General features: G+C 58.7%; 2 protein-coding genes across 3 annotated transcripts; both read right to left on the bottom strand.

Moving 5' to 3' along the window:
• Positions 1 to 310: 310 nt before the first annotated feature.
• LOC104691343 (diacylglycerol O-acyltransferase 2-like) lies at positions 311 to 4,612 on the bottom strand. 2 transcript variants are annotated; one of them, XM_039572212.1, is made up of 8 exons: positions 4,507 to 4,612; positions 2,923 to 3,051; positions 2,740 to 2,847; positions 2,418 to 2,488; positions 2,136 to 2,340; positions 1,416 to 1,590; positions 1,122 to 1,324; positions 311 to 981 (listed from the first exon to the last, which is right to left on the bottom strand). In XM_039572212.1, the coding sequence occupies exons 1-8, from the start codon at positions 4,544 to 4,546 to the stop codon at positions 827 to 829; spliced, it is 1,086 nt and encodes a 361-aa protein (XP_039428146.1). In that variant the 5' UTR covers positions 4,547 to 4,612; the 3' UTR covers positions 311 to 826. The 2 variants fall into 2 exon arrangements, with proteins under 2 accessions (XP_039428146.1, XP_039428145.1); XM_039572211.1 differs by having other exon boundaries at positions 2,923 to 3,117; positions 4,507 to 4,610.
• Positions 4,613 to 5,862: 1,250 nt separating this feature from the next.
• Positions 5,863 to 10,770, bottom strand: IGBP1 (immunoglobulin binding protein 1). The gene is given in 7 exon segments (XM_039572213.1): positions 5,863 to 6,387; positions 6,725 to 6,828; positions 7,427 to 7,512; positions 8,397 to 8,592; positions 9,747 to 9,813; positions 9,816 to 10,045; positions 10,568 to 10,770. Coding segments are annotated over 7 exon segments (1,023 nt in total). The 5' UTR covers positions 10,759 to 10,770; the 3' UTR covers positions 5,863 to 6,238.
• Between the last annotated feature and the right edge of the window lie 1,293 nt (positions 10,771 to 12,063).

Here is a 12,063-nt window from a genome sequence, read left to right as displayed (position 1 = left end):
CCCACAACCCTGTCCCACCCAGAGAGCCCCTCACTCACCGCTGAGCAGAGAGAGCAGGAGACCTCCCTCCTGAGCCCAGTTCAACCAGTAAGAGCTGCCCCTCACCTCCCATTATATCCAACGTGGCCCAGGTGCACCTGGGAGCTGCTTGGCTGCACCTGAGCGGTGCAAGGGCCCTGCCAAACACTGCCCCAGCTGGAGATGGGACTGCTAAGGAGGGGACATGCTGAGTGACAAGGGCACCCACATGGACAGTGCAGGTGTACGACCACAGCGCTGCCAATCCCAACCTCTGGAACACACACAGATGGTAGTTGGGAGGTTGGAAATCTGTATTGGGTATGGAGATGGCAGAAAAGGCTCATCTAGGGCCACGTGGTCCTGGCTCAAGCCACATCCACAGGTCCCCAAGTCCAGGAGTGTCCCCCTTCCACCCCAGGGTGGGCTGTCCCCCCAGGCTGGTCCCACTCATCATCAGGATGCCACCCCAAAGACCCCACATCAATCCCTGCTCCCATGAGAGCCCCTCCCTCAGCTTGTGGTGACCTGGTTATTCCAGGGGGACTGTGCCCATTGCTGGCCCCAGCCCCACACCAGCCCCTTGCAGGGGACAGCTGTGTCACCCACAGCCCCTCCAAACCCCTTGCAACGGGGAGCCTTTCCCAATCTCCCCCTCGCTTCCCCCTCTCCTCCCACCTCCCGCTCAGGTCGGAGGAGCAGAGGGCCAGAGTGGGGACTGTCCCCCGCATGTCCCCCATGCCAGGCTGGCCAAAATTCCCCCTGCAAGAGCCCTCGTGAGCCAGGACGGGGCCGGCGCTGGTGGCACTCAGAGGATGTGCAGCTCGTCTGACTCGGACAGCCCATACTTGGTCTTGTTCTCCTTGAAGAGCTTGAGCAGGGCATGGATGTAGAGCTCATGGTACCGGTCCACCAGCTCCCGGCTCGGGTTCTCCACCTTGGGCACGGCCACCGGCTCCCCCACTGCCGGCAGGAGACGGGTCAGGATGGTGGCAACACACCCGGGTTGTTGGGGACACAACCCAGGAGATGCCTTCCAGCACCACCCACTGTGGGGTGTCCCCTTACCCCCCACCCTGGGGAACCCCAGCCCCGCTGCTCACCCACTGTGGTGATGGGTCTGGAGAACGGCAGGAAGCCGTGGGAGCGGCCGGAGGTGAGGCCACGGCCGTAGAACAGGCAGGGAGCGAAGCCCATAATCTTCTGGAAGCGCCGCTGGATGCTCCTCATCCAGCTGCCCTCCTCAAAGACCACCTGGCGGAAGAGGTCGTTCTCCCCAAAGGAGAAGGAGGGGACGAGGAAGGCCCTGAGGAGGGGACACGGTGCGTGGTGACGGGGTGCTGGGGACTCCCGGGATCCGCGGGGGTGGCAGTGCCGGTGACCCAGCCGTGACCCACCCGTGCCGCAGGGCCATGCGGACGAAACCCTTGCGATTCTTGAGGATGAGCGTGGTGACGCCGGGCCGGCAGGACAGCGACTCGGCCGCGCCGCCGATGACGATGGCCACGGCGTTACCGGTGCCTTTCTGGGACAGCAGGTACCCGATGGCACGGCGGGTCACCGGGCACAGCCCTGCGGCGGGACGGAGCACCGGGGCTGTGGCACCGCAGTGCCCGGGCACCCGACAGGGACCGCCGAGGGAGCGATGGGAGCTGGTGGGAGCAGCGCAAGGACCGTGCAAGGGCTCCTCCTGCTGCGGGCAGGGAGCGGGCAGGGGGGCGGGCGGAGCGGTGAGGGCAGGGTGGGCACAGCGGCGAGGGAGGGCACAGGCGGGGTGTAGGCAAGGTGCGGGCAGGGTTTAGGAGGGGTGCAGACAGGGTGTAGGCAAGGTGCGGGCAGGGTGCGAGCAAGGTGAAGGTGTCGCTCAGGCAGGGTGCGGGCAAGGTGCGGGCAGGGTGCGAGGTGAAGGTGTCGCTCAGGCACGGTGCAGGCAGAGCACCATCCCTGCCCTGCCTGCTCCCGGGAGCACCATCCCTCCCGTATTTCCCTCAGAGGGATCAGCCCCCTCCCCCGCACCCCCTTGCCCATGGGCACTGCGGGCAGAGCTGGGCAAGAGAGGGGCGGGCAGGGGCTCGAAGCAGCCCCACCCGAGCTGGGCAGGGCAGGCACCCGCTCACCCCCACTCATCAGGTACTCCCGAAACACGGGCAGGCGGAAGTTCCCGGCCAGCGTAGTGAGGAAGGAGCGGATGCCCGGGAACAGCTCCTCGAAGCCCGTGGAGCCCGTGATGAAGTTGCAGAAGGCGCCGACGCAGAGGATGCCGTGGGGGTGCGAGCCGATGATGTAGTTGTGGCTGGGGGAGAGGTCGTGTGTCTTCACCAGCTGCGGGCACAAAAAGCGTCACGGGGACGTGACGGTGGCACCGCCTTTTGGGTGGTCCCATCCCGTCCCGGCCGTACCTTCACGGGGAAATAATCCCTAAAGTGCTTCCACACGGTCCATCGCCGCAGGCACGGCAGCCTCCTGCCACCTGCGAAGCCGGGAGGGGCCACAGGAGATGACGGCCAGCCCAGCCCAGCCCAGCCCAGCGGGCAGCAGGATCCCAGGGAAACGCGCCCCGCGGGCCGCTGCATCCCGCTTCCCACCGTGGTGCTGATGATGAGGGAGCGGGGGGAAGGAGCAGGGCGGTGCTCCCCGTTTTCTGGGAGGGACCCGGAGAAAGGGGGACCCCACCCCCATCATGCTGCAAAGCTGGAGGAAGGGGGGACACGGCCACCCCACCTTTCTCCGGCGTGTCCCAGTCGAAGATGATCCACGCCAGGTAGAGCACGGGGACGAGCCAGAGGCTGGTGAACAGCAGGTAGATGAGGAGCAGGAGGCTGACGGTCCCTGCGGGAGCCGGGCAGGGGGTGAGCGGGTGTGTGGCCCCCCTGGGGACCCCCCCGCAGCCCCCCACTCACTCACCCAGCAGCAGGAAGCTGAGCACCCACTGCAGCACGGCCAGGAGCTGGAGCGCAGAGCGGACGTCGCGCTGCGAGGGCCAGGGCACGGCCAGCAGCGTCCTCAGGGCAGTCTGGATGCTGGCCCGGCTGCCTGCGGAGAGGGGGACACGGCCGCCGCCCAAAACAGCACGGCTCGCACACGGGCGGGGCCAGCGGGCTGCCGGCCAGCACCCAGGGGCGCCGGGAGGGAGGTGGGATGGGAAGGATGAGCAGCTGGGTGAGGAGGGATGGGATGTGGGGGGTGGAATGGAAGATGCTCATCCCCAGGGAGCTCTGGACCATTCCAGGAGGTGGCCCTGGGCAATCAGGGCTGTCCCCAGAGCAGGGGACACCTGGGCACCCCCAAGCCCAACAGCTCCGTGCACCAGCGGGGCCGAGAGCAGCGGCACATCCCGCTCAATGCCCAGTTCCCCAAGGACAGGACCATTCCCGTGCCGTTCTTGGTGTGCTCAGGGTCCCAGGGGATTTGGGGATTTCTCAGATGGCGCAGCAGGGAGGCACCACCCCCAGCAAGTGCCAAGGCCAGCGGCAAGGCCATCCCAGTGTGTCCCAACAGGGACACGGCGCTGGCAGCGCAGCCACTCCGCTCCCCCTGCCACCCCTTCCCTCCAGCCGACCTTGGTGAACCATTAACCTCCCTGGGCTGGGAGCCAGGATCCAAACTCCAGGTGCGGCCCTGTCCCTGCTCCCTGAAACGGGCCCGAGGCGCTGGCCCTGCCAGCACAGCGCACCTGGCCAAAGGTCCCCCACGCCGAGACCACCCCAGTGTCACAAGAACCTTGTTTTCTTGGGAAAGCAACCCCAAATCCGCATGTTGGCCAGAGAGGTGATCAGGGGGACATGGCAGCAGCCCTGTTCCTGTGGCTCCCCAAGCCAGGGACCCCCGGATCAGAGGAGAACCACCAACCACTGGATGAGGAAGCTGGTGGAGTTTCAGTTCTTCCCAGCTCAATCCAAACCAGGAATGGGACAAGTGAAATAAATTAAACACTGGAGCCATCTCTGGCCCATGGGGGATTTTTCCAGTGAGGAATTTTTGTTCCTTTCTCCCATGCAGCATGCTGGGCTCTGGAAGATCCCTTCCACCCACCCTACATCCCCCAAATCCCAGCCACCTGCAGAATCCAGTCCCTTCTTTTTCCCAGGGAAGACACAGAGTTCTTCCCAGCAAACTTGTGCCCACCAAACAGTTGCTTTTTAACATCCTTCTCCCAGCTCCTATTCCAAAAGCTCCATGGAAGTCCAGAGCACAGACACAGAACACCCCAGGGCTCTGCTGCCGGCCCCATCCACGGCAACAGGAGCCTCTGCAAACCCAACACTTGGAATTTGGAGGAGCATCTTGTGTGAAACATTCCCAAATGTCATCCGAAATTTCATCCCTGTGGAGCAACTGTGCGTTTTCCTGTGGAGTTATCCCCAAATCGCTCCCAACACCCCCTTTCTCCTCAGCACTCCCAAGCAAGCTGACAGCAGTGACCACCACCAGCTCCCCACATTGCTGGAGAATCAGGAACCATCCCAACCCGCTTTGGGAATCTCTTACCGCTGAGATTCTGGGAGCAGGCTGCGATGATGGTTTTCATGGTGGCAGGAGCGCCGTGGTGCCGTGGCTGGAAAGGTGAGTTGGGCAATCAGAGGGTGCCGGGTTGTGTGTCCAGAGGCTTTAACCAGGTGACCAGAGGGACCTGCTGAGGGGAGGGGACCTGCTCCAGCTGGGATTAGCAGCACGGAGAGGAGCTGGAAGGGTCACACCGAGGGTGAGGCGCTGCTGCCGTGCTGGGTGGTTGCCGCTCCTTGGAAAATCCCGGCTGCCGGTGCTGGCAGGGGCTGAATTCCTCTGGGAATGGTACTGCTGCATTCCCCTGGGAATGGTACCGTCCACGCTGGGGTATGTCACAAACACTGCCGTGTGACAGCCCCAGAGCCACCCAAAAATATCATCCCGAAGCTGCACAGCCACCAGATGATTCCCGGTGCTCCCAGCCCCAGGATGGGCACTCTGCCTCCAGCCCAGGAAGCCTGGAGCGCTATCTGCAGAGGATTAAGGGTAAAAATGATGAGAAAGGGAAATAGGAGCAGCAAAGAGTCAGCACTGAGGTGGGGCTTCAGGCCAACAGCCCAAGGAATGGTGAGAATCCACAGGGAGTAAGTCCCTGAAGCTGCTTCTCAAGATCCAGCTCTCCAGAGGTGCTCCCAGGAATTGCTGGCTAGCATCAGTGCAGGAAAGGGATAAACACACCCACAGGGCTGTGGTGGGAAAGTAAGAAACGTTTCCTGGGAGATTTGGAACCCACAAACCCCTCTTGTGAATTGTAGGCACTCAGTACCTGGGAGTAAGGACCGTATTCCCTGCAGGCTTCCTGGGCGAGGATCAATTCCGAGGACAGGGATTGCAGCTCTCCTGCAGCCCAGCTGTGCCCAAATCCTGCTAATTGGAAGGAAAACCCCCAAACTGTCACAGAATCCCAGTGTCCCAGGGTAAGGAGGCACCGTGCAGGTGACACTGCTCCAGGTGACACAAAGCACCAGCCAAGTTTCGTTTTCCATCCCAGTATTTTTACCAGGTTTGGAACAAGTCCGTCCACAGCTACCAGCCCATACTGGGCACTTCCAGAGCTTCCAGCTGTGATTCCTCACCTCCCTGCACACACCTGCCCTGTGCCAGCACCCAGTGACAGGTGCATCCTGTTCTCCGCCAGTCAGGAATGGTGCCAGAGGGATCCAGAGAGTTTTTCCCCCTTCAGGGGTTGTTCTAGAGGGTTTCAAAGCACATTGACTACTTTGTCTTGGAATATGGCACCATTTGTCCCAGTTCTGTCCCTTGTGGGCTCCATGAGAGAGTCCAGGGTTCACCCTCTGGAAAAGCTCGGGATGAAGAGCAAGGGAATTTCACAACAAGAACGAGGCAGCACAAAGAGAGTTTATTTTGCTTAAAATAGAGAGGAAAAAAAAAAATAAATACATCCACCCACAATACAAAGAGCAGTTTCCAAATCCATGGAGCTCCCCTTGGAGGCTGCCTCCACCTGGAAGGGCAGAGGGAGCCTGACCCTTTTGGAGCTGCCCCTCAGAGCTCTGGGGCACCCCCCAGCATGACCAGTGCCCCCAGTCTGACACGGAATGCGAACCAAAGCAAGGGGTCACGTGTCCTCCTGCCATCCTGTCCCCTGCCCATCCAGGCAATTCCCGGATGCTCCACCTATGTACACTGTATTCCCTCCTCCCTCTCCAGGTTGCTCTCCCAGGATCTCCAGGCCCTGCTGGCAGCCAGAGCATCAGCCCATGTTGTGCCTGTTGCCGTAGCCCCGGGGGTGTGTGTCCTTCCAGTCGTCCCAGTCCCGAGCTTTCCGAAGAGCTTCTTCATCATCCTCCTCCTCCTGTGTCTCCTGCTGCTGCTTCTGCAGCTCCTCATCACTTGCACCTGCTGGAGTGGAGGGACAGGGAGGAGATTCAGGTTCCTCAAAGCCCTGCTGGAAGCTGGGCTTGCCAGGCAGCAGGAGTGGGAATCATGGAATGGGCTGGGTCACAGGGGATCTTAAAGCCCATCCAGTGCCACCAGGGACACCTTCCACTATCCCAGGTTGTTCCAAGCCCCATCCACCCTGGTCTTGGACAGGCCAAGCACAGTCTAACCCAGTTGTTTTCCTAATAAAGCTTAAATTCTTCCACAGACAGGGGTGTTCCATACCCTGCACACATCCCTGTTCGCCCACCCCCTCAAGAGGCTTCCCAAATCCCCTGTTCCCATCTCTGTTCCATACCTGGAACCCTCTGAGGGGTGGACACAACTCCCTGCCTCTGGCGCTGCTCGTACCAGTCATTCACAGTCATGGAGGGCACCGCGGGATAGCCAGCTCCAAACACCCTGCAGTGGGACAGAACCAGGCAAAACCAGGCAATGGAATCCCCTGGAATGAGCAGGAGCACAGGCACAGGGCTATTCCACGATCCAATCTGTGCTAAGGATATAAGGATGGCACAAGGAGGGCTTGAGGAAGGCTTTGGGGTGAGCCAACTGTGGCCTTCCCATGCCTGAGGTAAAGACGGAGAGGGCAGGGTTAGGTGGGATTTTGGGAAGGATTTCTCCCCTGTGAGGGTGGGGAGGCCCCGGCACAGGGTGCCCAGAGAAGCTGTGGCTGCCCCTGGATCCCTGGAAGTGTCCAAGGCTGGGCTGGACAGGGCTTGGAGCTCCAGGAATAGGGGAAGGTGTCCCCAGGACACCCCTGGGAACTGAAGCAGATACATGGAAAGCTCAGGATAAATCATGTCCCAGCCATGACAGGAAACCTGGTTTCTATCCCATTCTGTGCTTCACGTGCTGAAATTCCTGCATGGATTTCAGGGTGCCACAAACAGAAATGCAGACATGAAGGTACCACCTGGATTTCTGCACCTGATGGAATATTTCAGACTCGACATGAGAGTCCTGCCTCAAAGTGTGGTTGGATAATCCCAATCCATACCTGGCCTGAGCAGCATCCCGGGTGAGGATGAAGGGTTTCAATGGAGGTCTGGCTGGCCGGGAAGGGCCGCGGAAACCTGCTGGAGCCTGGGATGCAAACAACAGTCACCAAGGAATTGTGGGGATGAGAATTCCCCCTCTGCTTCCCACTCCCAAGTCATTAAAGCTCTGGTAGAGGAGAAACACCTCAGTTCTCAGAGCAACACCCCAGGATGGACAATCCAGGCCTGAATTTGGTTTAAATCAGGAATTCCAACTGTGCCTGTACAGGAATCACTTCCTGTGTCTCTGTGCCACCTGCTGGGGTCAGAGCAGAGCTGCCAGGGCTGAGCTCAGAGCAGAGCACGAAATGTTGCTCATTGCTCCAGTGGAGCATTCCAAGCTCGTCATTCCACGGCATCTCCAGGACACCTCGGAGGAGCTGAGTCCCGCAGTGCCAAAAATGACCCCCCCAAGCAACCCTGCCAGGGGGCTGTGCCAGCACATCAGGAGCCACTGTTCCCAGCAGACATCCCAGGTCACAGAAATCCTGGACACAACGTTCTGCACAGGGATTGCAGTTCTGGGGGAATGTCATTCCAAAAGGGCTGTAACACCCGGACACCCTGCAGACCAGGAGTGGAGGCTTGACAGAAACCACAAGGGTCTTATTTTAATTCCCCAATTCAACTGTTCTTCAGAATTAGGGATCTGCAGAACCCAGGAAAAGCCTTTGCACAGCCCAGTTCAGCTCCGATATTCCAAGCTCCAGCATTCCAGAAGGCCAGGACTGTGAGAAACATGTGGCAGCAGAACCCAACCCAAAACTCAAAATTCTGAATGAAGGAAACCCCACCAGCTCACGTTGTGATCGAGCCCAATTCCAGCTGGGAAGTCACTGAATAAAACTCCAACTCTGCCACTGAATTCCTCTGGGATTCATCCCACCATGCCCATCCCACAGCACCCAGATTCCAGGAGAGCTCCCTCACCTGCCTGGCTGCATCCCTGCTCCTCAGGATCACCAGCTCCTGCTCGATGCTCTCAGTCTCCTCCAGGCTGGTGCCGATCCATTTCTGGATCTGGAGGATGTAAAACTCCCGGATCTGATCCTCATCCGCCGTACCGCTCTCCACGGAGCTGCTCATGGAGGCCAATTTGTTCTCCAGCTCCTTCTTCTGTTTGTATCTGGCTCAAACACAGCAAAATCAGATCATGGAATCATTTTTCTCCGGCCCAGCCCAGCCTTGGAGTCTTTACCACCCTTTCTAAGAGGTTCAACAAAATTTCATGGAGGTTGTGCTGGTTCCTGTTGGAATTTCAGCCTCTCCTGTCTCTTAAAAGCAGCTGTAAAATGACATTAAATTCAGAGGGGCCTCGATGGTTTTATTCTTCTCCCAAACATTGAGGAATCCTTGGAAACTGAAACCTTCCTGGTAAAATTAAAACATCAGTCTCCTGGAGAAAGCAGGACTGAGAAAAATCAATGGAATGGCTGGTTTGAGTTGATTCCATGTCACACAAAGAGAATAAAACACTTTTCCAACTTCTGTCTCAGGTGGTTTTGTGTGTGCAGGTGGTTTTTTTAATATAATTTTGGCTTTTTGACCTATTCAGGAATTAGTTATTAAAGGGGAGAACTCCCTATATAACAAACTTCCAAGCTAAATTTATTTTTACTTTTTCAGGAATTAGTTAGTAAAGGGGAAACTACTCCTGTAGAACACTTCCAAACTAAATCCTTGTGTCCTCCTTCCCTCAGTTATTGTCACCTGAAGAATGAACAATAAGAGCCAAGAACCTCTGGGAGATGAGAGGACAAGGAGCATAAAAGAGTAATTCTAAACAAGAAACCATTCCCAATTAGAATATAAATTGTGTTTTTCTATGTTTTTCTACCCAATTTAAGCAGGTCCAGCCCAGTTTGGACCTCCCAGTGTTGCCACAATGAGCAATTCAGTGGCCAAAATCCCAACCAAAGCACCAAAGGCACCAACCACCTCTTTTTTAAGCTCTAATGAACCCACTGGTAGGAAATTACCGGTTTGGAAGTCTTTATGCTGTCAGCAGTGATTAAATAACTAATGGTAAAATTAATTATTAAAGATTAAAGAGCTAATTATAGGTTTTTGAGCAGTTTTTCCTCAGAGACCAGAAACTGGAGACTCTGTCCCTCTCCAGCCCTACCTATTAAACAATGAGCTGCATCTCTTAAAATAAGCATTTGATGATCAAATTATTCCAATGCCCAGGAAGCTCTTCCCTGTCCAACCCTGCACTGCCTTAAGCTCCCACTCCTCCCAGACCCATTCCCAAAGCCCTTCCCACTGCACAGAACCCACCTTTCAATTTTGGCTGTCCTACTCATGGCCATGGCCACCAGGTTGGGCTGGGCGGGGTCCCGGGGGCCGAGGGGCTCCCGGCTCCCTCCTCGCTGGAGGTGCCGGGGGCCAGCTGGAAAGATCCCAGCCCGTAGTTCCTGCAGAGCCGGAGGAAGCGCAGGAAGTGCTCCCGGGCAGTCTCCAAGTGCTCCCTTCTCCTGCTCAGGTCCACCTGCTTCAGCGTCAGGGCTCCCAGCAGCGCCGGCAGCAGCATAAATTTCAGGTCGGCCGAGGCGATTTCCTCCAGCTCCTCGTTCTCGCTGCGAGGGAGAGACCAGGGAGTCCAGGAAAAGGAATGGAGATGGGAAATGGGTTGGAGTCATCCTGTGAGGGGCGGCTGAGGGAGCTGGGGGAGCAAAGGGGGCTCAGGGGGGACCTTGTGGCTCTGCACAACTCCCTGACAGGAGGGGGCAGCCGGGGGGATCGGGCTCTGCTCCCAGGGAACGGGGACAGAAGGAGAGGGAACGGCCTCAGGCTGGGCCAGGGGAGGCTCAGGCTGGACAGCAGGAGGAATTTCTCCATGGAAAGGGCGGTCAGGCCTTGGCAGGGGCTGCCCAGGGAGGTTTGGAGTGCCCATCCCTGGGGGCGTCCAAGGAAGGTCTGGAGGTGGCACTCGGTGCTCTGGGCTGGTGACAAGGTGGGGATCGGCCACAGGTTGGACTCGATGGTTTTGGAGATCTTTTCCAACCTCAGTGATTCTCGGATTCTGTCCCGCTCCCGCCCTACCTCTGCCCTGGCCGGGGACCCTCCCTGTCCCCCTCAGACGCGTCCCCTGCGCTCACCTGAACAGCTCCAGCTGCGCCACCATGGCCGCCGCCCGCTGCAGCGCGTCCAGCCCCTGTCGCACCTTCTCCTGCACGGCCGGGGCTCCCGAGGAGGGCTCGGTGCTGGCCTCCAGCTCGTCCCAGAGCCGCTGTCCCAGCCCCAGCAGCTCCGCCAGCCGGGGGCCGCCCGCGCCCGCCTCCGCCATCATGGGCCGGGAACGGCGCCGCCGCCACTTCCGGCGCGATCCGGAGCGACCGTACCCGCCCCGGCCGCCATCTTGGGGAGGTCACTGCCATAACAACCACGCAGGGCGCCATCTTGGGGAGGTCACTGCCATAACAACCACGCAGGGCGCCATCTTGGGGAGGTCACTGCCATGACAACGAGGGGCGCCCTCTTGGGGAGGGCACAGACACAGCCGGGACGCGGGTGCCGCCATACTGGTGAGGGCAGGCCGAGGGGCAGGGGCCCGGTGGGCGCCGTGATAGCCCCGGTGGGCGCCGTGTTGGCCCCGCGCTCGCCCCGCGGCCGTGGAGCCCCCCGGGACCCCCGCGGCGGGCGGGCACCGCGGGCAGGCACGGCTCGGCGCGGCCGGGGCCGCTCACAGGCCTCGAGTGCCTCCACTCTTTTCCCTGCCAGGTCCTGCCTGGCGCACGGACTCGCACGGGTCCTGGCAGGGAGCACTGGGATGGAGCCTGGGAAAGTGGGAAAAAATGTGGATAATTAAGATAAATTGGCAGAAAATATTCGTTTTCCTGCTGTATGAAAGGCGTATACAGTGGAGATCCTTGATAGTGCAGTGCTGGATGTCAATAAATATACATTTATTTGTTTAAGCACAGCACTTTCCTATTCTTCTCTATTCTTTCTACAGTACCAGTGGGACATGCGACCTTTCTCCTTTCTTTTTCATCTATTTCGCTCCTAAAATCTCTAAAATTCAACCAGGCATCAGGCAGGTTAGGGTTAAATCTGTGTTTTTGGGAGCAGGTTATTTCCCTTAGAAATGCAGGTGATTGACCTGTCTGTGAGCAAAGTATGGATGTAGCAACTACTACTACTGCTTGTTACTGCTGAGCAATTCTAACTCAGCCTCTGAGGATGACTCAGTTTATGATTTATTCTGTTTGTTTTCTTCATGCCTGTGTCAGATTGTGCAATAAATTGTTACTCACAGAGCCCAGGAGCGCTGTGGGTCCTCAAAACCTGTCCGGCCACAGGTCTGGGCTGATGGGAGGATCTCCTGGATATTCCCAGCGGGATGGCAGCCCCAGGGTGCCTCATGGCCACGTCAGTGTCTGCTCTGCAGAGCAGGGAGTCCCAAGGCTCCCTCCTCACCGGAATGGCTGCCCAGCCTGGGAGAAATCAAATCCTTCCCTGTGAGGGTGGGGAGGCCTTGGAATGGAATTCCCAGAGAAGCTGTGGCTGCCTCATCCCTGGGAGTGTCCCAGGCCAGGCTGGACGGGGATTGGAGCAACCTGGGCTAGTGGAAGGTGTCCCTGCCCATGGCAGG

This window comes from Corvus cornix, chromosome 4A, assembly GCF_000738735.6.
Source record: "Corvus cornix cornix isolate S_Up_H32 chromosome 4A, ASM73873v5, whole genome shotgun sequence".
In the NCBI taxonomy this organism is placed as follows: Eukaryota; Metazoa; Chordata; class Aves; order Passeriformes; family Corvidae; genus Corvus; species Corvus cornix.
This window is presented reverse-complemented; position numbering and strand designations above follow the sequence as displayed.

Excerpts from the sequence above, each read along its gene's own strand:
- LOC104691343 (XM_039572211.1), bottom strand. The coding sequence starts at position 4,546 with ATGAAAACCATCATCGCAGCCTGCTCCCAGAATCTCAGCG. Across the intron at positions 2,848-2,922 it reads GCTCAGCTTCCTGCTGCTGG|GGACCGTCAGCCTCCTGCTC; the intron begins GTGAGTGAGTGG and ends CGGCTCCCGCAG. Across the intron at positions 1,325-1,415 it reads CGCATGGCCCTGCGGCACGG|GGCCTTCCTCGTCCCCTCCT; the intron begins GTGGGTCACGGC and ends TCCCCTCCTCAG.